This window comes from Microcaecilia unicolor, chromosome 9, assembly GCF_901765095.1.
Source record: "Microcaecilia unicolor chromosome 9, aMicUni1.1, whole genome shotgun sequence".
Classification (NCBI taxonomy): Eukaryota; Metazoa; Chordata; class Amphibia; order Gymnophiona; family Siphonopidae; genus Microcaecilia; species Microcaecilia unicolor.
In genome coordinates, this window is record NC_044039.1 from 157,549,723 (window position 1) to 157,572,390 (window position 22,668).

The 22,668-nt window shown below is 41.2% G+C and overlaps 1 protein-coding gene across 1 annotated transcript in view; it reads left to right on the forward strand.

Moving 5' to 3' along the window:
- The window catches only part of TOGARAM1 (TOG array regulator of axonemal microtubules 1), a 289,809-nt gene that overhangs the window by 219,757 nt on the left and 47,384 nt on the right, over positions 1-22,668 (forward strand). The window contains exon 18 of the mRNA XM_030214411.1: positions 14,230-14,254. Within this exon, the coding sequence (XP_030070271.1) occupies positions 14,230-14,254 (25 nt within the window). The remainder of the gene's footprint in view (positions 1-14,229; positions 14,255-22,668) is intronic.

A 22,668-nucleotide genomic window follows, 5' to 3' on the forward strand; every position in this document is an offset into this window, starting at 1 on the left:
GGAGGCGAGGAGACATTTCAAGAGTCTTACATCAAAAAGAACAGAGGTGGATATACCGTTTACAAACAGTAAATCCTAAAGGATTGAATGGACAAATGGAATGGGTAGCATTCTATTAACTAGTTTCTTGCTATTGGTGAATGGAGAGATGAGGTGATGACATCAGAGGGAGGAGTCTTCCTCCAAGGCGTCCTATATAAGCAGTCGCCATTTTGCAGTCATTTGTTCGTATTGATAAGAAGAAAAATGTGTTAACTTTCTTTCTTGTTTTTTCTCCTGATGAAGCGGCGAAACAGTGGGAGTCCTATAACTGTCAAGTTTGGATAGTTTGTTACATATTTTTTGACTTCTCATCTTTATTGACCAAGTTTAGAGTTTCATTGGTGATTTTCTGTAAGCACTTGATCCATAGTTATACATTATAACTATATATTCTTACCCTGCCAGCCTAAGTATTGCAGACTTTTCTCTCAGTAAAAGCATTAATTTGAGAGTTTTTCTCTGCGTTTTTTGGCTGGCGGTGGAGCCTTTGATGAAAGCCACTTCAGTGGTGTCCTAATATAAGGGTACCCTGGGCTTATGAGGCTAGTTATTAGTAAATATATAAGAGATGTGGTTCAGGTGCTTAACTGAATATCTAAATATCTAGAGCAACAATATATATTTTTGAGATCTTATAAATAAAATGTAAACATGCTCTGCATCCACAAATATCCTATCTCCCCCCCAACAACAAATGCAGAAGTTAGCGTATCAAAAAATATTCTGCTTCTCATGTCATTACTGTTTAATCTATATGTCAGTCCCTTGGCACTTCTCATTCAAACAATGGGTATTAGTTTTTATTCTTATGCAGACGATTTTCTTCTTATTCATTATGTTAAACCATCTAATATGGATCTTACACCGCTACAAATCTGTCTGGATAAAGTGGCAGATTGGCTCACAACATATCAATTAGTATTAAATCCAGATAAGACTATAACATCTTGGATAGTAGGACAGGGCACATGTCCAGCAGTGGTACCTATGCTATTTGGCCAGAACATCCCTACAGTTAAATCCTTTAGATACCTTGGGGTTACAATCGATTCTGCTCTGACTTTTGAGGAACAAATATCCGACATAGTGAAAAAATCTTTTTTCCATCTTAGGAGACTTCGGTCAGTTAGGAATTCAATTAGTAAGGATTCCCTTAAAACGTTGACATCTGCCTATATTACCTCACGCTTAGATTATTGTAATATCATATATTCAGGGATCACTCAAGCTAGCTTGAAACGACTACAAAGAATACAGAATACTGCAGCACATATGATTTGTAGGGCCCGGAGGGATGACAGAGTAACACCTTTACTACATCAACTGCATTGGCTTCCGGTTGAAGCAAGAGTTAAGTTTAAAGCCTTAGTTTTGACCCATAAGGCTTTTTATACACTAAATCCTGACTATCTGTCAAATCTAAGTATCCCTTACACTGCCACACGAACCCTTAGATCCCTGACAGACAACAGGTTAGTGATTCCTCCTCTCGCTAGGGCTAGATGGGAATCTACATGGAATTCGGCTTTTTTCTATTTGTCTCCCTCTCTTTGGAATGGCCTTCCAAAAGAGATCAGACTTGAGAAATCTTACTTTCATTTTTGGAAACTTTTGAAAACCTTCTACTTTATCGATTATGTAGAACAGAATTTAGAATAATGGAAGAAAGGTTATAAGTGGGCATCTGTAATATATATTAAATCAAAACTGTATTGTTTGTCTGTGTAGATTATATTATGTATTTAATTTTGTATTTACGGTGTTCTCCTGTATACTAAATCATGAGTTATACTGTTTTTCATCTTATGTAGCTAGTTTGTGGGTTTGCTGTGCTTTCCTGTAATGACTGGAGTTCTAATGTTTGTCCAACCTGTACATATTGTATTGCTTCTTTTTATAAATTGTAAACCGTTCTGTCTTGCAGTAGCAATAAGATACGGTATATAAATTGACGTAAATAAATAAATAAAATAAATCTGAGTAATAGCATTGTAAAATAGTACAGAGCCTGAAAAATTCTATCAACACACAATATAACAAACGTACCATACAACAATAGCACTAATTCATTTGATTCAAACTGCAAAAACCCTACCTATGAATAGGCAGCTCTTTCTAAATATTACACTGGACCCTAAAACACCAATGTATTTATTACTAGTAAAGCAGAACAAATGAGACTGCTACAGAGTTCTACACAGAAACTATATGCAAGCAGAATACCCCATCTCATTCACATGCCAAATACAGACACAGGCTCTCACCAAATACAGAACAAGGGATCACAAATTAGGAATAGAAATACGAAGGTAAAAATTGAACTGGGAGCCCCAAGAATTCAAACTCAGCATGTACCACAACATGGGAGAAATAAAAACAGAAATGTATTTCCTCTTCTACAGAGCAAAATACATAGACATGACAAAGCTAACATATTCCAGTTAATTCAAGTAAAATAATTTTTCTACTATTGTTTATCTGCACAGTTTGTTTTCCAAGCATTAGTCCCCGTTTCTCTTTCCTGTCTGTCTTCTGCTACCTCTCTTTTGCTCCTATCCCAGCTCATATTCCCTTCTGTCTTTTACCCTCTCCCCATTCCTATCACTTATCTCCTTGATATCCACTTTGACCTCTTCCACATGGTTCCATCATGCCCAGCATCTCCCCTCCCTGTCCTTCCAACCTTGTAGCCCAGCATCTCTTCTCTGTCTCTCCTCCTGCATTTGTAGCCTAGCATCTTCCGGTCACACCCTCTTTCTCTCTCCCCACCCCCCTACACTTGTAGCCCAGTATCTCTATTGCCCAGCCCCCACTCCTTTCATACTTTGTAGCCCAGCAACTCCCTATTCCTCCTGTCATCTCCAACCCTGTGATCCAGCATCACCTTGTCACCCCCCCCCCCCTCGCTGTCTTCTCTCAACCTATGGTCCAGAAACAGCCTGTCCTCTCTCCCTCCCCTTCTGCCACTAAGGTCTAGCATCTTCCTATTACCACTCCCCTAAGCTTCACCCTTATGGTCCAGCAGAGCCACTGGAAGTGAAAGCCTGGTAAGCTCAGTTTGTCACCAGCAACGCAGAGAGAGAGCACAGTTCACAGTAAATTAAGGAAGAATGTTAGATTGGTATAGCTGTGTCTCCTGCTGTCAGGCTGTTCTTCCGGCTGCTACTCTCCCTTTGGAGACACTGTCCTGTGTGTTTCAACCCCGTGACACACCTCCTCACACAGATTGAAAACCTCTACTATAACAGAAAATAGGCACCTAGGTTTCATTATAGAATACTAGCATAACCCATTATTGACATACCTAGCATTTAGGCTCACACACTTATGACAGCCATAGAGTAGGTGTAAGTGCAAGCGCCTAAGTGCATCTGTGACACGCATAACTTAAAATGTTGTACAAGTTACACATGTAGATAATAGCCCTGCCTATGCTCCACCAATGTGTAACGCCGCCCTTGCAAATACACGCTATGCAACCCAAGACGCATATTTACAGAATAGCACTTAAATGGAATATTGGCATGTATGCACATATTTGTGCACATATATGTATATATGCTAGTATTCTAAGCATTTATGTGTGTAATAACGCACATAAATATTAGTGCTTATTTTATAGACGTAAACACACACATTTACATCTTCAGAAAACATGTAAATTTGTGTGAGAACATTTGTGTAGCATCGGGGAGTTGGGGAGGGGGATAATTCCATGAGCCTATTTCATAAAAGCACATAAGTGTCTTATGATGACTCATCCAGGATAGTTGGGTTAAGGCAGTTTCAGTCTGAAATACAAGTCCCAGAAGGCATTGCAGGCAAGGAGCCAGGGGGTGAGATGAAGAACCCGGACTAGACTCCTAGCTGCAATAGGGGAAGACATGGGTGTAAGCTGGCAGGACGTGTAGATTGGCTGCCACTAGGGGAAAAGAGAGATAGGAAACCCTGTGTGCAGGAGCTCATCATTAGTCTAATGCTCAACTCAGCTGGTGTGGGGGAAGCTAATGGAAGGAGAATGATTGGTTGTGGTAGCAGAAGCCAGGGATTGATTAGGCAGGTGGGAAGGGGTCCCAGGGAAGAGAGAAGCAGAAGGAGAGAAGAGGGTAGAGTGAAGCAGATGCAGGGTGAAATCCCTTGGGTGTGAGTCCCAAAAGTATTTGCAGGCTGAAAACCCTTGGGTAAAAGGGGAATCCCTTGGGGTAGGAGAAATCCCTAAAGTATGGAACCCCTCCTGAAGGTAAAGAGAGTAGAAGGTAGAAACTGCTGTTTTTGGAGCTGACTGGGAGCCTGTATTGAATCCTGGTATTTGCTGATAGTCTACTGCTTAAAGGGGACTATTTGCCACACACTTTCAGGTGGCTTATATGTGCTTAAGATTGAAGGTGAATGCTGTTGTTGGAACTGTGTATCAGGTCTACTAGAAACCCGCATGGAATAAAGTCCTTAAAATTGAAGTTGCTGGTGGACATTTATTTTTTGACTGTACCGGGAGCCTGTGGCTGGAGAAGATTGTTCTATCCTTGGCTGCACCTAGAGGTACCCGGTTACAGTCTATCAGGCTTATTTTCGAAAGAGAAGGACGCCCATCTTTCGACACAAATTGGAAGATGGGCGTCCTTCTCAAAGGGTCGCCCAAATCGGCATAATCGAAAGCCGATTTTGGGCGTCCTCAACTGCTTTCCGTTGCTGGGACGACCAAAGTTCCCGGGGGGCATGTCAGAGGCGTAGCAAAGGCGGGACTTGAGCGTGCCTAACACATGGGCATCCTCGACCCATAATGGAAAAAAAAGGGCGTCCCTGATGAGCATTTGAACGACTTTACCTGGTCCAATTTTTCTTACGACCAAGGCACAAAAAGGTGCCTGAACTGACCAGATGACCACCGGAAGGAATCGGGGATGACCTCCCCTTACTCCCCCAGTGGTCACTAACCGCCTCCCACCCTCAAAAAAGAACTTTAAAAAAATTTTGTGCCAGCCTCAAATGTCATACTCAGGTCCATCGCAGCATGCACTTCAGGCTGGCGGACCCAGGCCATCCCCCCCTACCTATTAAACCTGTGGTGTTAAATGTGAGCCCTCCAAAACCCACCACAAACCCACTGTACCCACATCTAGGTGCCCCCCCTTCATCCGTAAGGGCTATGGTTGTGGTGTACAGTTGTGGGTAGTGGGTTTTGGGGGAAGGGGGGTTGAGGGGCTCAGAACACAAGGTAAGGGAGCTATGTACCTGGGAGCTTTTTCTGAAGTCTACTGCAGTGCCTCCTAGGGTGCCCGGTTGGTGTCCTGGCATGTCAGGGGGATCAGTGCACTACGAATGCTGGCTCCTCCCACGACCAAAGGGCTTGCATTTGGTCATTTCTGAGATGGGTGTCCTTAGTTTCCATTATCGCCGAAAATCAGAAACGACCAAGTCTAAGGACGACCATCTCTAGGGACGACCTAAATGTCAAGATTTGGGCGTCCCTGACTGTATTATCGAAACGAAAGATGGACGCCCATCTTGTTTCTATAATACGGGTTTCCCCGCCCCTTCGCCGGGACATCCTGCGAGGACATCCTCAGGAAAACTTGGGCGCCCCTTTCAATTTTGCCCCTCCGCATTCCCTTTATGAAACAGGTATCCTTTTGGACTTTTTACATCTGTGTCCTGCTATAAAATTAGTCTCTATGTATGTACATTCATGTTTTCTGCAGTACTTACGTACATCACAACTCTGCCAACACTTCACTCAGACTACATCCCCAGGAATGCCTATACACAGATTGCTTAAAAGTAGATGCAATCTTTTAATATATCTACTATTTATGCTTGTATATCTGCATGCAAACACATTTTACACACAAAACAGTTCATTCACATTTTGAACTTCAAATTCATCTGTGATAGTTATCTGAAAACTTGTTTTGTTGTGTTGAAATGCCAAAACAGCTAAGGGCAATTCTAAAACTGTACGCATGTATTTACGCATGCCATACGCACTAAAGTGCCAAGGCATGCAGATGTACATATGTGCATTACATGCTACTCAATAAAATAGCGCATACGTGCATTAGCGTGCAACTGAAGGGTAGCATACACATTGGCAAAACATGGGTGTATTTCTACCTTACACACGTAACATAAAATACTAGAAGTTACATACATATTATGGAACATTCGGGGCAAACATTCACACCTGCCATTGACCTGGTTTAACTAGTTACTCCTAACTTTGGGTGCATCAATGCTGATTTAATGTTGATACTCTATAACTGAAACCACTCAAAATCTCCTAGATATAAGAATCTTTGGTAAATTCAACTTGTCATAACACCAAACCAAAGACAAAGAACTAATGATAAACACCCCCTCTACCTATGGGAATTCTTCTATATTTTCTATTGGATCTAGAAGATCTCTATACTTTTAAAGTAACATAAGCCCAAACATCTGAAGATTCAATAACATGAATATGTTCTAGAAAATGTTTGGGAGTCCTCAGAAGACACCACTTCCGGCACATTCAATAAAGATTTTTAGCCTAGTGGCATAGCGTCTCCTCATCGGACAATCCCTTAGGTAACTATTTTTAGTGCTATTGCAAACACATATACTACAAAAGGTGCTCAAAGCTATATGTGCTCAATGCTACAAGTGCTCTAAATCAAAAATTGTTTAAAAGGACTTATCTTAAGTTCCTCTCCGTGTATTATACTGTTGGAGTCCTCTTTGGCTTTCCCTAGATAACGCCCGACACCGCAACAGCACAGGTCGGTTGAGTTTTGTTGTATATGAGCGACACCGCTACATTTCCTTGTGAGGCCGATCTGCCACCACCGCCATGCTCCGGACAGTCCTGCAGCGCTCGTGACGTCAAGATAACGAGACAGCATCGTGCAGCCTTTAAAAAGCGCCAGTGAAGAACAATCGAGTGCATCTGGGAGAATTATTGATGTCCGGAAGTACAGACTGTTGTGAAGGGGAGATGGGCAAGTGTTAACCCGAGTCCCTGACGAAAATGTTGAAACCCGCGGTGTCGGGCGTTATCTAGGGAAAGCCAAAGAGGACTCCAACAGTATAATACACGGAGAGGAACTTAAGATAAGTCCTTTTAAACAATTTTTGATTTAGAGCACTTGTAGCATTGAGCACATATAGCTTTGAGCACCTTTTGTAGTATATGTGTTTGCAATAGCACTAAAAATAGTTACCTAAGGGATTGTCCGATGAGGAGACGCTATGCCACTAGGCTAAAAATCTTTATTGAATGTGCCGGAAGTGGTGTCTTCTGAGGACTCCCAAACATTTTCTAGAACATATTCATGTTATTGAATCTTCAGATGTTTGGGCTTATGTTACTTTAAAAGTATAGAGATCTTCTAGATCCAATAGAAAATATAGAAGAATTCCCATAGGTAGAGGGGGTGTTTATCATTAGTTCTTTGTCTTTGGTTTGGTGTTATGATACTCTATAACAGCATCTTGGCACACAGATACCATTATAGAATTGGTACTTGGTATTGGCATGCCTACCTCGAAGTGTCCAGTTATAGAATTGCCCTCCTAATTTTTCATTTGTGAGAAATAGCATTCTAGTTTGAATAAAAGTTCTTTTTCCCCCTTTCAGGTGAAGAACTTGCGGTCTGGTGTTTCACGAGCTGCAGTGGTCTGTCTAGGCGACATGTTTATGCATCTGAAAAAAAACATGGATCAGGAACTAGATAATACCGTAAAAGTTCTTTTGCATAAAGCTAGCGAATCCAACACATTCATCAGAGAAGATGTGGACAAGACTTTGAATGCGATGGTTCAGAACGTCACTCCAGGACGTACACTTTGTGCTCTTATAAACGGAGGACTCAGGTGACGACTAGGAAAGTTAAACTAGATAGGAGAAGTAAGAAAAAGATCAAACAGGGCAGAACAAATTAGTTCAACTTAATAGAGTTACTAACAAGCACTACTGCTTAAGAGCTGCTAACATTATTAACGTGTTATTTTACTTCAAATTTCATATGCAGTGGAACTTATTCACTAATAACGTGTGTTAATGGCATTAGCATGCAGTGTCATAACATAGTATTTATAGCTGTATATTTTGAATTGTTTTTACCATTCTCTCAGTGAGAAAAACAAAACATTTCACTCACCTATTTCATATACAGTGAAGTGAAAAGGCCCCCTCCCCCCCCCCCCCCCCCCCCCACGATTTCTCCTTAATATTTTCTGATCTTCAAACAAAATATAATATTAGACAAAGGGTAAATACACAGCATAGTTTTTAAATTATTACTTCATTTATTTAAGGAACAAACACTCATCTCACCCATGAAAAGAATTAATTGCCCCCTTAGTTACTCAGTCAACCAACTGACCAAATTTAATTGTAATTAGATTAACCTAATTGAACACAGCCAGGCTTGATTGCAGCCAATCTTGTTGAATCTTAGACCTCACTATATATTGAACGTTACCATGAGAGTGAAATATTAATCACAAATTTTCTACAAGAATGGTATTCCGGAAGAGAAAAAAAGTTGTTGAAATATATCAGTCTGGAAAGGGTTACAAAGATATTTCTAAAACTCTGGGACTCTACCAAACCCATAGTGAGAAGTTGAGAACCATTATCTCTAAATGTAGAAGACTTGGAACAGTGGTGAATTTTCTCAGGCATGGCCAGCCTGCCAAAATTGCTCCAAGGGCATAGCAAGAACTCCTCAGAGAAGTCACAAAACATCCCAGAACATCATCCAAAGAACTGCAGGCCCCTCTAGCCTTAGCTAATGTCAGTGTTCATGACTCCACAATAAGAACAAAAATGGGAGACAAGGAGAAAATTTCTGCTACGCAAGAGTAACATCAGTGTTCATCTCAGATTTGCAAAAGCACACCTGGATGATCCCCAAGCCTTTTGGGATAACGTTCTATGGATAGACGAGTCAAAAGTGGAACTCTTTGGACACCACAGATCCCATTACGTATGGCATAAAGCAGATACAGCATTCCACAGTAAGAACATCATATCAGTGGTTAAACATGGTGGTGGTAGTGTGATGGTATAGGAATGCTTTGCTTCCTCAGGATATGAAAAGTTTGCCATTATTGAAGGAGCCATGAATTCTGCACTGTACCAGAAAATTCTGAAGGAGAATGTTCAGTCCATGAGGGAAAGGGAAGGGGACTTGGTATACCGCCTTTCTGTGGTTTTTGCAACTACATTCAAAGCGGTTTACGTAGTATATACAGGTACTTATTTGTACCTGTGGCAATGGAGGTTTAAGTGACTTGCCCAGAGTTACAAGGAGCTGCAGTGGGAATCGAACCCAGTTCCCCAGGATCAAAGTCTGCTGCACCTAACCACTAGGCTGAAGCTGAAGCATAATTGGGATATTCAGCAAGACAGTGATCCAGAACACAAAAGCAAGTCAACATTTGAATAACTGAAGAGAAACAAGATTAGTTTTAGATTGGCCTACTTAAAGTTCTGACTTGAACCCAATAGAAGTGCTGTGGCAGAACCTGAAATGAGCAGTTCATATATGAAATGTTGAGGAATCCTAGCCCACTCTCCTTTGCAGGACTGAATTAATGCAGTCCTGCAAAGAAGAGTGGGTTAAGATTCCTCAGCGTTGATGTGAAAGACTTATCAAATTATGGGAAGCATTTGGTTGCAATTATTGCTACTAAGGTGATGCAACCAGATGTTAAGTTTAGGGGGCATTTGCTTTTTCATATAGGTAATATGGGTGTTAGATAAATGAACTAATAATTTAAACACTGTGTTATGTGTTTACTGAGGTTCCCTTTATCTTAATATTACATTTTGTTTAAAGATCAGAAATTATTCATTGTGATAAATATGCAATAATAGGGGAAATCAGGAGTGGGGGGATTTTATCACTCACTGTAGCCAGAGGTTTGAGATAATGCAGAAGTCTTAGTGGTCTCTGGGGGAAGTGAAGCCAAAGATAACACAATTACAACACCCTTGAGATGGGATTCAGGGTGCACATATAGAGGGTAATTTTATAACAGACTGCCAAAGTTTTGTGATTAAGTAGACACCTACTTAGTTGCTATAGAGATAAGTTGGGGCCTATGTGTCTTTATAAAATACTAGTGTTAGTGGCAGAAATTATTTATTTAATGCAGTTGTAGATATTTTCATCTTCTTGAGAGCAGGTGTAAATGTTTACACATAGAAGTTGACAGTATGTGTGTAGATTAGTGTATTTTATAATCGGTGCTTGCAGACTCCACCCATGTTCCATCCAAACTGCTTCCCCGAGAGTACTTAGAGTAAAAGTACATTTGTTCATACCTGCACATGTTTATTCCTGGTGTTAATTTATGAAAGCCATTTTATGTGCCTAAGTTATCACATATTTGTAAAAAACTGACTTTTGAAAATTATCCCCTTATTGGGTTCAAAAGGAATTCTGAGGACTGCCACATTGAGCGTTAAATTATAGGATGAGGAAGGTGTGGCTTAAGTGTAGAAAAATGCCTTGTAGTCATGAATGATGGTCCGTGATGCCTCAACTTCGTACTTCTCTCTCAATCACAAATGGCAGTAAACAGGGCTGGAGTAGATATTACATCTCAGCTCTTATAGACCGCAAAGTACCTTTTCAGCTCATTGCGGATAACAAATTAAGAAGACTGGGACCATTCAGGAATATACATTAAACTACAGTAAATTAAACTTCAGAATGTAAATAGCATAGATTCAGTTGCAATTAAAAGGAAAACAACTACAACAGTCTGAAAATATACGTTAAGCTGCAATTTCAAGATGTGAACAACAAAGATTCACAAATAGCTTCTAACTTCTATATAAATTCAGATATGGACATAAGTTGAGCCTCTTCTCCTCCAAAAATAGTCAGTGTCTTTATTACTATGGGAATTTTGAATTTTCTGTTTTGCAGTTCAAAATTAAAGTTGGTTTTAAATATTGAACAGATTCCAGGCACATCATTTGAGGGGCAGGTAAAGCAGATTAACATTTTGCGTTGTCATCTCACACATTTGGTAGTCTAACTAGATCTTGGGTATTATTTTAAATGTTTTACATTTAAAATAAAACAGAGTTACTAACACAAGTGTTAACCCATGTAACACACATTACTTTACCACAAACCCCATTTTATATAATGGAACCTAGTTACTATTAACACTTGTTAACAGTATTAGTGCACACTGACGAGGTAGTATATATTAGTGTTCATTGAAACATTTGCTTTATTCCAACTGTAAACCTGCATCCAAAATAAGGTTTTTATTTTTAATTTAGTCAGTTTTGTTGTTTAGCTTTTAGAACACAGAGATCCCCAACATTCAGTGAGGTTGAGAAGTAGGTAAATTATCCAGATATTCTCTGAGATATTCTGTGAGATTCCACCACTTAGACTTATTTACCTAATGTTATTTGGCCAGTACTGAGTACATTCACTGACTGGATGAAGTTTAGCCATGCCTTTGGGAATGGTACTGCTCAGGAATATTTTGTGTAGGTACCCATTTGCCCAAACAAAATTCACCTGCTCAGTAAGACAGAATTTAAATTTTGAAGATCTTTCTAGCTCCAAAAGATAGCACGACAGCTTTGGAATGTTGACCTCAAAACTGCCAGCTCCATCTGTGATGCATTTGAAGAACGTTTTTCAAATAATGTATTAAAATGTTTGTAGAAAATGCCTCACTGAATGTTGCAGAAATGGTTTTGCTTAATGGTGAAAGTTGTTCTGGATCAGCTCACTGTTGAGTTTTGACACCACGGTGGGCCAGTTGGCTTTGCTATAACCCATTATACTATCTGAGATACCATTTTTACCAGCCTTTAGCAACAAAACAAAGTGCTGGAAATGCTACCTGGAAGTACCAGAATGGTATATTAATATTGCCTTTTCTGTTTTGTTTCTTTTACAGTCATTTACACACGGCAGTAAGAAAATGCACAGCCCAACACTTATCAGATGTAGTGGAGCGAATGGGACCAGGCCGTATATTGTCTGAAATTAAAGATGTAACTGATCGAGCTTTACCTGCTGTAGTCAAGTTTGCAATGGATGGCTCACAGGAAACAAGGTTTAGTAGTTATTAGATTACTTAGCTAAAATAATTGTGATAGTTTCTGGCCTCATGATGCACTAGCGTACTCTTTGTATTTGTACCCTATTGTCTAGATAGTCAACTGTTGTAGGCTGAAGCAGCTGGCAGGAGAAAACATGAGTGTGTTTGTGTTACATAAATTCACTAATAAAAATGTTTTCCTTGCATTTTTATCTTGCACTAATCAAAAAGAAAGATGCATAGTAAGTGATGGCAGGTAAAGACCTGAATGGTCCATCCAGTCTGCCCAACAGTCATATTCATTATCAAGTCAAGATTAAATCAACAATGAACGTGGTGATATATACTTGATCATGGTCTTTCTGTGGTGTTTCTGGGATATAGACCGTAGAAGTTCACCCAGTTCTGTCCTTGTTTTCCAACTATGGAGTTGCCGTCAAAGTCCACTCCAGCCTATCAGAATCCATCTTGCCATTTGCAGGACACAGACCATAAAAATCTGTCTGGCACTGTCCTCGTGTTTCAGATTACTGGAGTTTCCATCGAAGCTCTCTCCAGCCCATCCTACAACCAGATTGCTATATGTGGGACTCAGACCGTACAAGCCAGTCCAACACTGGCCTCAGCTGATAGAGCCAGTTGCCATCTAAGCACCACTTGACATGCAAGCACATATGCAATCCTAAGTTTTGTTTTTTATACCATTCATTTTCTAATTAGAGATCCTGTGTGTTCATCCCATGTATTTTGAAACCCACCACATTTTTTTTTCTCCACCACCTCGCTTGGGAGGGCATTCCAACCATCAACCACCCTCTCTGTGAAAAAGAATTTTTTGACATTACTTCTGGGTCTACCACCCTGCAACCAATTCATGTCCTCTAGTTTTACCATTTTCCCTTCTCTAGAAAATATTTGTTTCTATATTAATTCCTTGCAAGTATTTAAACGTCTGTATCATATCTTCCCTGTTCCTCCTCTCCTCTAGAGTATATATATTCAGGTCTTCCAGCCTCCTCTTCCTTTGGCGCAAGCCCGATATCATTTTTATTGCATTCCTCTGGACCACTTCAAGTCTTCTTATATCTTTAGTAAGATACGGCCTTCAAAACTGAACACAGTACTCCAGGTGGGGCTTCAGCAATGACTTGTAGGGGGCATCAACACCTCCTTTCTTCTGCTGGTTACACCTCTCCCTATACTGTCTGTCATGTTTAAATTGGACTCAGTGACTGATCACAACCTCTTGGGAAAGAACTTGCAAGAAGTTATGCACCTGTTGAATTTCTGGCTCTATCATTGGCTCTTTGTAATCTCAGATAAACATTTTATCTGCTTATGCTTAAATGTACTCTATAGTCAGCTCATAAATTTCTATATGATCTCATTGTAATTGATCACTCAACCACTTTTATTTTCTTACCAGTCTGTCTTGGAAAAGCTGAAAGCAGGATACAATAGTATAAAACAATAATATAAACAAAAATTTATTTTCCAACAACTTTATTGATGACAAGGCCAAAGAAACCCAACTAACTATATGCATGTATAACAGAGCAAATAGCCAAGGTAAGTACCAAATGACCCAATCTGTCATCAAATTTTGAAACTGGAATTTCCCCCCTCTCCCAATCACCAACAACCCCCCCTTGCGCTCCACAACAAGAGAACAGCCTATCCCCGTAGACCCAAACTGCCCTCCCCCCCCCCCCCCCCCCCCCAAGCCCAAGCTTAGAATGTAGCTAGAGAATGCAAGAGCCTGGACTCTGATGACTCCCAAACTCCTCTACAGTCCACAATACCAAATGAACCTTACCCACCACACCCAGCCTAAATCTCCATCTATATCGCTGGTTTAAACAAAATGGTTTTACACATTACTAAACAAAAGACTACATTCCCAAGGAGACAAAATATCAAAATAAGCTTCCCACACCTTCAAAAAACGGACTTTCCTCTTAAAAGAACCCCTCGCCTCGTTCGCCTCCCAGGTGGCTAGCAGATGCACTTGATTCCAGCAATGCCAGCCAGTGGAGGGGGGTGGATCTGGCAAAGTCTAGGCTTGCAAAATACACATCTGGGCAAGCAAGAACAGCTTACGAAACAATAAAGTACTCTTCATAGAACTACTCTGAAAGGCCCCTGACTGGTCCAGAATCAACTGTTCACTGATCCAGTAATTTTATACTTAAATATAGTCTCCATAAAGTGCACAATGGAAGACCAAAAACTCTGTAGCCTCATACAGACCCAAAAAGAGTGGACAAAAGTACTATCAGCAACCCCACATTTAATACATTTAGGTGAATGCACCCTTCCTGCTTTGAAGAGCTAATATTGCATAAAATAAGCTCTATGTAAGGGAATGGGACTTGATATACTGCCTTTCTGTGTTTTTTTACAATTACATTCAAAGCAGTTTACATACAGGTGTTTATTTGTACCTGGGGCAATGGAGGGTTAAGTGATTTGCCCAGATTCACAAGGAGCTGCAGTGGGAATCGAATCCAGTTCCCCAGGATCAAAGTCTGCGGCACTAACCACTAGGCTGCTCGTCCACTCAGATACCAACAGTACAGTATTTCCACTATCAGTACTGTGTTGAAGAATATCCAGCACCGAGACTAACAAGGACTCTGTTCTATGACCATGATGAAAGTCACCCTAATAGAAATCAAGAACTGACTAATCAGAATGAAACTCCTCTGGCTAATGAAAAATATATTTATCAACTATTTTACTCAATATAGACAAATTAACAAGCCCTCAGGTTGCTGTCCATAGCCCCAGATTTCAACAAGGGGTGTTCAACCACCTTTTTCAAAGTGTGGTGGATAGAAACTAGAGGTAATGGATGCACTCAGTTTTACCTAAAGCACAGGGCCTAGCCACCTCCACAACCTGCCTAAGTTATCCCATTGAACAAGGATCTGACTCACAATTAGTCAAATTCAATTGCTTTACCACATCAGTAAAATCAGACATCAAAACCAACCTGAAATATATCCAGTTTGGTTACACTTTTTGAGAGAGAAGCACTTTGGCAGACCTATGTGCAATCAGATTCAATAAATAATTCAAATGGAATTAAAACTGTGCTGTCTTATTCCTTTGGATTTAAGTTAATAGGGATCAGCAGATCAAAGTTTAAAAGGCACTGTTAATTAACAGAGGGGGTCTTTTAGTAAGGGTTAGCATGTTATCTACAACAGGGCCCATAGGAATAAAATGGGTCCTGTGGCAGATAACACAAGCTAATCTTAAAAGATCCCTAAAGTCTTGGCCATCTTTAAGAAGGAAAAGTAATTGTCAGCAAATTGGGCTTCCCTTAGTGAGGAATTGTGCCAGTACAAAGAGAGGTCCACAGTTGTGCCCCAATTATGATTCGTTAAGGTTTGTGATCCATCAGTGAGATATATTTTGTTGTATTTTACAGTACAATTTGAGCCCCCGAAGCAGCTCATGCAGGCGAAACATGACCATGTCGGGCAGCCTTTTAATCTACCATAATACTATCTGTTTGATAAATAACTAGATTCTTTTATGGGTATTAAAAGCTAACATTAAAACTTTCAAATGGGTATATAGTCTAATTGAAAGCCAGTATAAAACCTTCAAAACATACTGCCATAGCACTTAAACCTGATAAGCAATTTGATCAGTGTGTTAGGAACTAAGTGCACAGGTTCTGAATAATTTGCATATAAATTATCTCTGAATGGTTTCCAGCAAGGTTGTAGCTGCTTAAGAAAAAGAATATGACCTTATCAAAAGATCCTCTGCGCAGTCTGTTGTAAATGGAAAGAATGGGATGGGGATGGGACTTGATATACTGCCTTTCTGTGTTTACAATCAAAGCAGTTTACATGTTTTATACAGGTACTTATTTTGTACTTGGAGCAATGGAGGGTTAAATGACTTGCCCAGAGTCGCAAGGAGCTGAGGCAGGGATTGAACCCGGTTTCCTAGGTTCTCAGGCCACTGCAGTAACTATTAGGCTACTCACCAGGCAGTGCTGGTGAATACTCTCCTTAATGATAAATTGATCATGTCACAAGGGAGTCATTGTGAAATAATTGTCAAGTCAAAATATTGTTCAAAACCAATTCAACAATAATTTTGAGAGATGGTGATTCCATATAGCATAAGATGTTCTTTTTATTTCCAATTTAGGTTTGCATATTTGTCTCTTGGTAAGATATATATATATATATATTTTGCTGAATTTTAGGTACTATGGTCGAAAAATGCTGTTCCTTCTGATGTACCATCCAGACTTTAACAAAATGCTTGAAAAATATGTGCAGACTAAGGATTTACCTTATATTAAAGAAACTGTGAGCAATCTACGACAAAAGGTACCGTGAATTTTTATATAATTAACATGTGAACTATATTTGAAGCATTATTATTTATTTTTTTACATTTATACCTTACAGTATCCCAAGCATACTCGAGTTCAATGTGGTTTATAATAAATAAAACAACAAGCAAAGTAAACCACAAATGAAAAATAAGATACAGATAAGAACTAAATAATAGTCCATTGTTAGCTAGTTACAAACTTATACGTTCTTGCAGTTTGGGAGATGAAGTCTAAGGGGGTCTTAGGATTAGCTCTAGTTATCTGCAGCAGGGCCCATTTTTATTCCTATGGGCCCTGCTGCAGATAACTTGAGCTAACCTTTAATAAAAGACCCTCTAAGATACGTTGGATCTGGTGCTCACGAATGGGGATAGTGTGTCAAATGTCCAAGTGGCTGCACACCTGGGAAACAGTGACCATCAAACGGTTTGTTTTGATATAACGGCTCATGTGGATGGCAGCCACTCTAAACTCAAAGTCCTGGATTTCAAGCGAGCTGACTTTAACAAAATGGAAGAATACCTAAGGAAGGAGCTGAGGGGCTGGGAGGACATACGAGAAGTGGAAGGACAGTGGTCCAGGCTAAAAGAAGTAATAAACAGGGCCACAGACCTTTATGTAAGGAGGGTAAATAAAAGCAAGAGAAAAAGGAAACCAATATGGTTTTCAAAGCAAGTGGCTGAGAAAATAAAGGCTAAAGAGTTAGCGTTCCAGAAATACAAAAAATCTCAAGTAGAGGAACACGGGGAGGAATACCGGATGAAACTGAAAGAAGCCAAGAGAGAGGTACGTCTGGCAAAGGCGCAAGCGGAAGAACAAATGGCTAGAAATGTACGGAGGGGAGACAAAAACTTCTTCAGGTATATTAGTGAAAGGAGAAAGACTAAAAAGGGGATTGTAAGACTAAAAGATACAGCAAAACGCTATGTAGAAAATGATGAAGAAAAAGCCAATTTGCTAAATAGATACTTTTGTTCTGTTTTTACTGAAGAAAATCCTGGGGAAGGACCGAGAGGGACTGGCAAAAGTACACCTGAAAATGAACTGGATAAAGCACCGTTCACGGAAGAGAGTGTATATGAACAACTTGGAAAGCTAAATGTGGACAAAGCCATGGGGCCGGACGGGATCCACCCCAGAATACTGAGGGAACTCAGAGAGGTTCTGGCGGGTCCTCTTAAAGATTTGTTTAATAAATCCTTGGAGACGGGAGAGGTTCCGAGGGATTGGAGAACGGCGGAGGTGGTCCCTCTTCACAAAAGTGGGGATAGGGAAGAAGCTGGAAACTACAGGCCGGTAAGCCTCACTTCGGTTATTGGAAAAGTAATGGAAGCCATGCTGAAGGAAAGGATAGTGAATTTCCTGGAAGCCAATAAGTTGCAAGATCCCAGACAACATGGTTTCACCAAAGGGAAGTCGTGCCAAACGAATCTCATTGAATTCTTTGACTGGGTGACGGGAGAATTAAATCAAGGACGGGCTATGGACGTCATCTACTTAGATTTCAGCAAGGCTTTTGACACGGTTCCCCACAGGAGGCTCTTGAATAAACTAGAAGGGCTGAAGATAGGACCCGAAGTGGTAAACTGGATTAGGAACTGGTTGACAGGCAGACGCCAGAGGGTGGTGGTAAATGGAGTTCGCTCGGAGGAGGGAAAGGTGAGTAGTGGAGTGCCTCAGGGATCGGTGCTGGGGCCCATTCTGTTCAATATATTTGTGAGTGACATTGCCGAAGAGTTACAAGGTAAAGTTTGCCTTTTTGCGGATGACACCAAGATTTGCAACAGAGTGGACACCCCGGAGGGAGTGGAAAACATGAAAAAAGATCTGAAGAAGCTGGAAAAATGGTCTAACGTTTGGCAATTAAAATTCAATGCGAAGAAATGCAAAGTGATGCACTTAGGGAGTAGAAATCCAAGGGAGGCGTATGTGTTAGGTGGGGAGAGCCTGATAGACACGGACGGGGAGAGGGATCTTGGGGTGATAGTATCTGAGGACCTGAAGGCGATGAAACAGTGCGACAAGGCGGTGGCCGTAGCGAGAAGGTTGCTAGGCTGTATAGAGAGAGGTGTGACCAGCAGAAAAAAGGAGGTTTTAATGCCCCTGTATAAGACGTTGGTGAGGCCCCACCTGGAGTATTGTGTTCAGTTTTGGAGGCCGTACCTTGCGAAGGATGTTAAAAAAATGGAAGCGGTGCAAAGAAAAGCTACGAGGATGGTATGGGAGTTGCGTTCCAAGACGTATGAAGAGAGGCTTGCTGACCTGAACATGTATACTCTGGAGGAAAGGAGGAACAGGGGTGATATGATACAGACGTTCAAATATTTGAAAGGTATTAATCCGCAAACGAATCTTTTCCGGAGATGGGAAGGCGGTAGAACGAGAGGACATGAAATGAGATTGAAGGGGGGCAGACTCAGGAAAGATGTCAGGAAGTATTTCTTCACGGAGAGGGTGGTGAACGCTTGGAATGCCCTCCCGCGGGAGGTGGTGGAGATGAAAACGGTAACGGAATTCAAGCATGCGTGGGACAGGCATAAAGGAATCCTGTGCAGAAGGAATGGATCCACAGAAGCTTAACTGAAATTGGGAGGCAGGGGGAAGAGGGGTTGGTGGTTGAGAGGCTAGGATGGGGGAGGGCAGACTTTTTATACGGGGTCTGTGCCGGAGCCGGTGATGGGAGGAGGGACTGGTGGTTGGGAGATGGGAAATACTGCTGCACAGATTTATACGGCTGTGCCCTGGAAAAGACAGGTACAAATCAGGGTAAGGTATACACATATGAGTTTATCGTGGGCAGACTAGATGGACCGTGCAGGTCTTTTTCTGCCGTCATCTACTATGTTACTATGTTACTATGTAAGATAGTTCCGTCCCGGGACCCAAAAGCTACATTATGAAAGGGAATATTTATTAAATACTGCATGTAATCTGGTGTCATGTCATATAATATTTGAAAGACAAAAACACAGGATTTGAAAATAACTGGCTTTGATAGGTAACCAATGCAGCTTACAGTGGGGGAAATAAGTATTTGATCCCTTGCTGATTTTGTAAGTTTGCCCACTGACAAAGACATGAGCAGCCCATAATTGAAGGGTAGGTTATTGGTAACAGTGAGAGATAGCACATCACAAATTAAATCCGGAAAATCACATTGTGGAAAGTATATGAATTTATTTGCATTCTGCAGAGGGAAATAAGTATTTGATCCCCCACCAACCAGTAAGAGATCTGGCCCCTACAGACCAGGTAGATGCTCCAAATCAACTCGTTACCTGCATGACAGACAGCTGTCGGCAATGGTCACCTGTATGAAAGACACCTGTCCACAGACTCAGTGAATCAGTCAGACTCTAACCTCTACAAAATGGCCAAGAGCAAGGAGCTGTCTAAGGATGTCAGGGACAAGATCATACACCTGCACAAGGCTGGAATGGGCTACAAAACCATCAGTAAGACGCTGGGCGAGAAGGAGACAACTGTTGGTGCCATAGTAAGAAAATGGAAGAAGTACAAAATGACTGTCAATCGACAAAGATCTGGGGCTCCACGCAAAATCTCACCTCGTGGGGTATCCTTGATCATGAGGAAGGTTAGAAATCAGCCTACAACTACAAGGGGGGAACTTGTCAATGATCTCAAGGCAGCTGGGACCACTGTCACCACGAAAACCATTGGTAACACATTACGACATAACGGATTGCAATCCTGCAGTGCCCGCAAGGTCCCCCTGCTCCGGAAGGCACATGTGACGGCCCGTCTGAAGTTTGCCAGTGAACACCTGGATGATGCCGAGAGTGATTGGGAGAAGGTGCTGTGGTCAGATGAGACAAAAATTGAGCTCTTTGGCATGAACTCAACTCGCCGTGTTTGGAGGAAGAGAAATGCTGCCTATGACCCAAAGAACACCGTCCCCACTGTCAAGCATGGAGGTGGAAATGTTATGTTTTGGGGGTGTTTCTCTGCTAAGGGCACAGGACTACTTCACCGCATCAATGGGAGAATGGATGGGGCCATGTACCGTACAATTCTGAGTGACAACCTCCTTCCCTCCGCCAGGGCCTTAAAAATGGGTCGTGGCTGGGTCTTCCAGCACGACAATGACCCAAAACATACAGCCAAGGCAACAAAGGAGTGGCTCAGGAAGAAGCACATTAGGGTCATGGAGTGGCCTAGCCAGTCACCAGACCTTAATCCCATTGAAAACTTATGGAGGGAGCTGAAGCTGCGAGTTGCCAAGCGACAGCCCAGAACTCTTAATGATTTAGAGATGATCTGCAAAGAGGAGTGGACCAAAATTCCTCCTGACATGTGTGCAAACCTCATCATCAACTACAGAAGACGTCTGACCGCTGTGCTTGCCAACAAGGGTTTTGCCACCAAGTATTAGGTCTTGTTTGCCAGAGGGATTAAATACTTATTTCCCTCTGCAGAATGCAAATAAATTCATATACTTTCCACAATGTGATTTTCCGGATTTAATTTGTGATGTGCTATCTCTCACTGTTACCAATAACCTACCCTTCAATTATGGGCTGCTCATGTCTTTGTCAGTGGGCAAACTTACAAAATCAGCAAGGGATCAAATACTTATTTCCCCCACTGTATATAGTAAAGGAGTGGCTCTATCAAAGTGCAATGCTTTGAAGCAAGTCTAGCTGCGGCATTATGTAGCATAAAGGACTAGAAAGGGAGAATTTATGGCACTCAGTTATAATTCTGAGTTTAATGAAAGCAAAAGTTCCTGTAATTTAAAAATAATTTTAATTGAAGCTTCAACTAGTTTAGTCTGAGGTAAGCGCAGTTGCTTTCTACTTTATGCAGTCAAAACCACTACCTCCTGTAAGTTGTAGGAGTACATATAGAGGTAATTCTCTATTGATAGCCTAAAGTTAGGCACAGAGATGATGCAGGTTAAACATGAATTGCATGTGCAATTGCCATTACAGAATGCTAGTGTAAGTCCACAGTTACGAGCCTAACTTTAGGCACAAGAACCTACACTAGCTCAGTGGGATTTTAATGTTCTATAACCTGCGTACATAAGTGCTAGGCATTCCCCTGATCCGCCCATGCCTCTCCCAGGTCCATGACTCCTTGCAGTTACGCATGATGGGTTTTGCATACAAAATTTGTAGAATATTAAGGGAAGTTGCATGTATAACTGCTAATTACTGCCAATTAACTGCATTTATAGCAAATAATTGGTAATGCCAACTAGCAGCTAATTATTAAATTGTTCACACCACTGACTCCTATAACTTGTGCGTGCAACTTAGCACTCTAAGGGTAAAATTGAGCATGCAAGTTTATAGAATTAGGGAGATATATGCTGACATTTGGAGCACACACATCAGTGTAAAGAGAATTAGTAATAATAATCTTATTGGTCAGTATTCAGCCAGCAGTGTCCAGTGGCTTTTTAAAACACTGACCACCACGGTCTGAATTAGGCCTCAATATTCAGTGGTAGTACTGAATATCCAGGCTTTGTGTGGGCTCTGGCCAAATCCAGAATATAACCAGCCTGGTGCGATATTCAGCCCGCTACCGGATCAACTAATTAGATGGCAGGCTGAATAGCTACTTCTTACACCCCTACGATCCTACCTCCTCCAGGATCATCCCCATCCCAGAACTGCAACTTGGCCACCTGCCTCAGGGAACAGAAAACATACATGTATATAGAATATTACATATGTGAAAAATATTTAAACAAGTGCAATCAATTTAAATTAAAAACTACTTCTGTTTTCAGAACCACTTTTTCAACAGATTAAAAGGCACTGCCATGGGTGCCTCAATGGCCCCAGACCTGGCCAATCTCTATGTAGACCTATTTGAAGATATCCATTTAACAAACCATCACCTTATTAGAAGATTAAACTCTGGCTTCCTCAGTGACCCTCCAGACCGGTCAAGACGCTTGGGTTATGCACGCCCACCAGCAGAGGGAGACTGAGAACACTAAAACTTAAACCAGTATAAAGTAGCAGCCAACCCCCAAGCAGCCAGTAAATCTCAGTCTCCAGCAGAGGGTAGACATGCAGCCTGAGCAGTCAGTCTGGTCTGGTAGGATTAGATTTTCTTAACTAATACCCTGTACTTGGAATTATTTTTGGTTGAGTGCTTCAAGAAAAGCGGGTCCAGTGGGATTCACTTTTCTCTGTGGAATTTAGCCGGTGTGTGGCTTA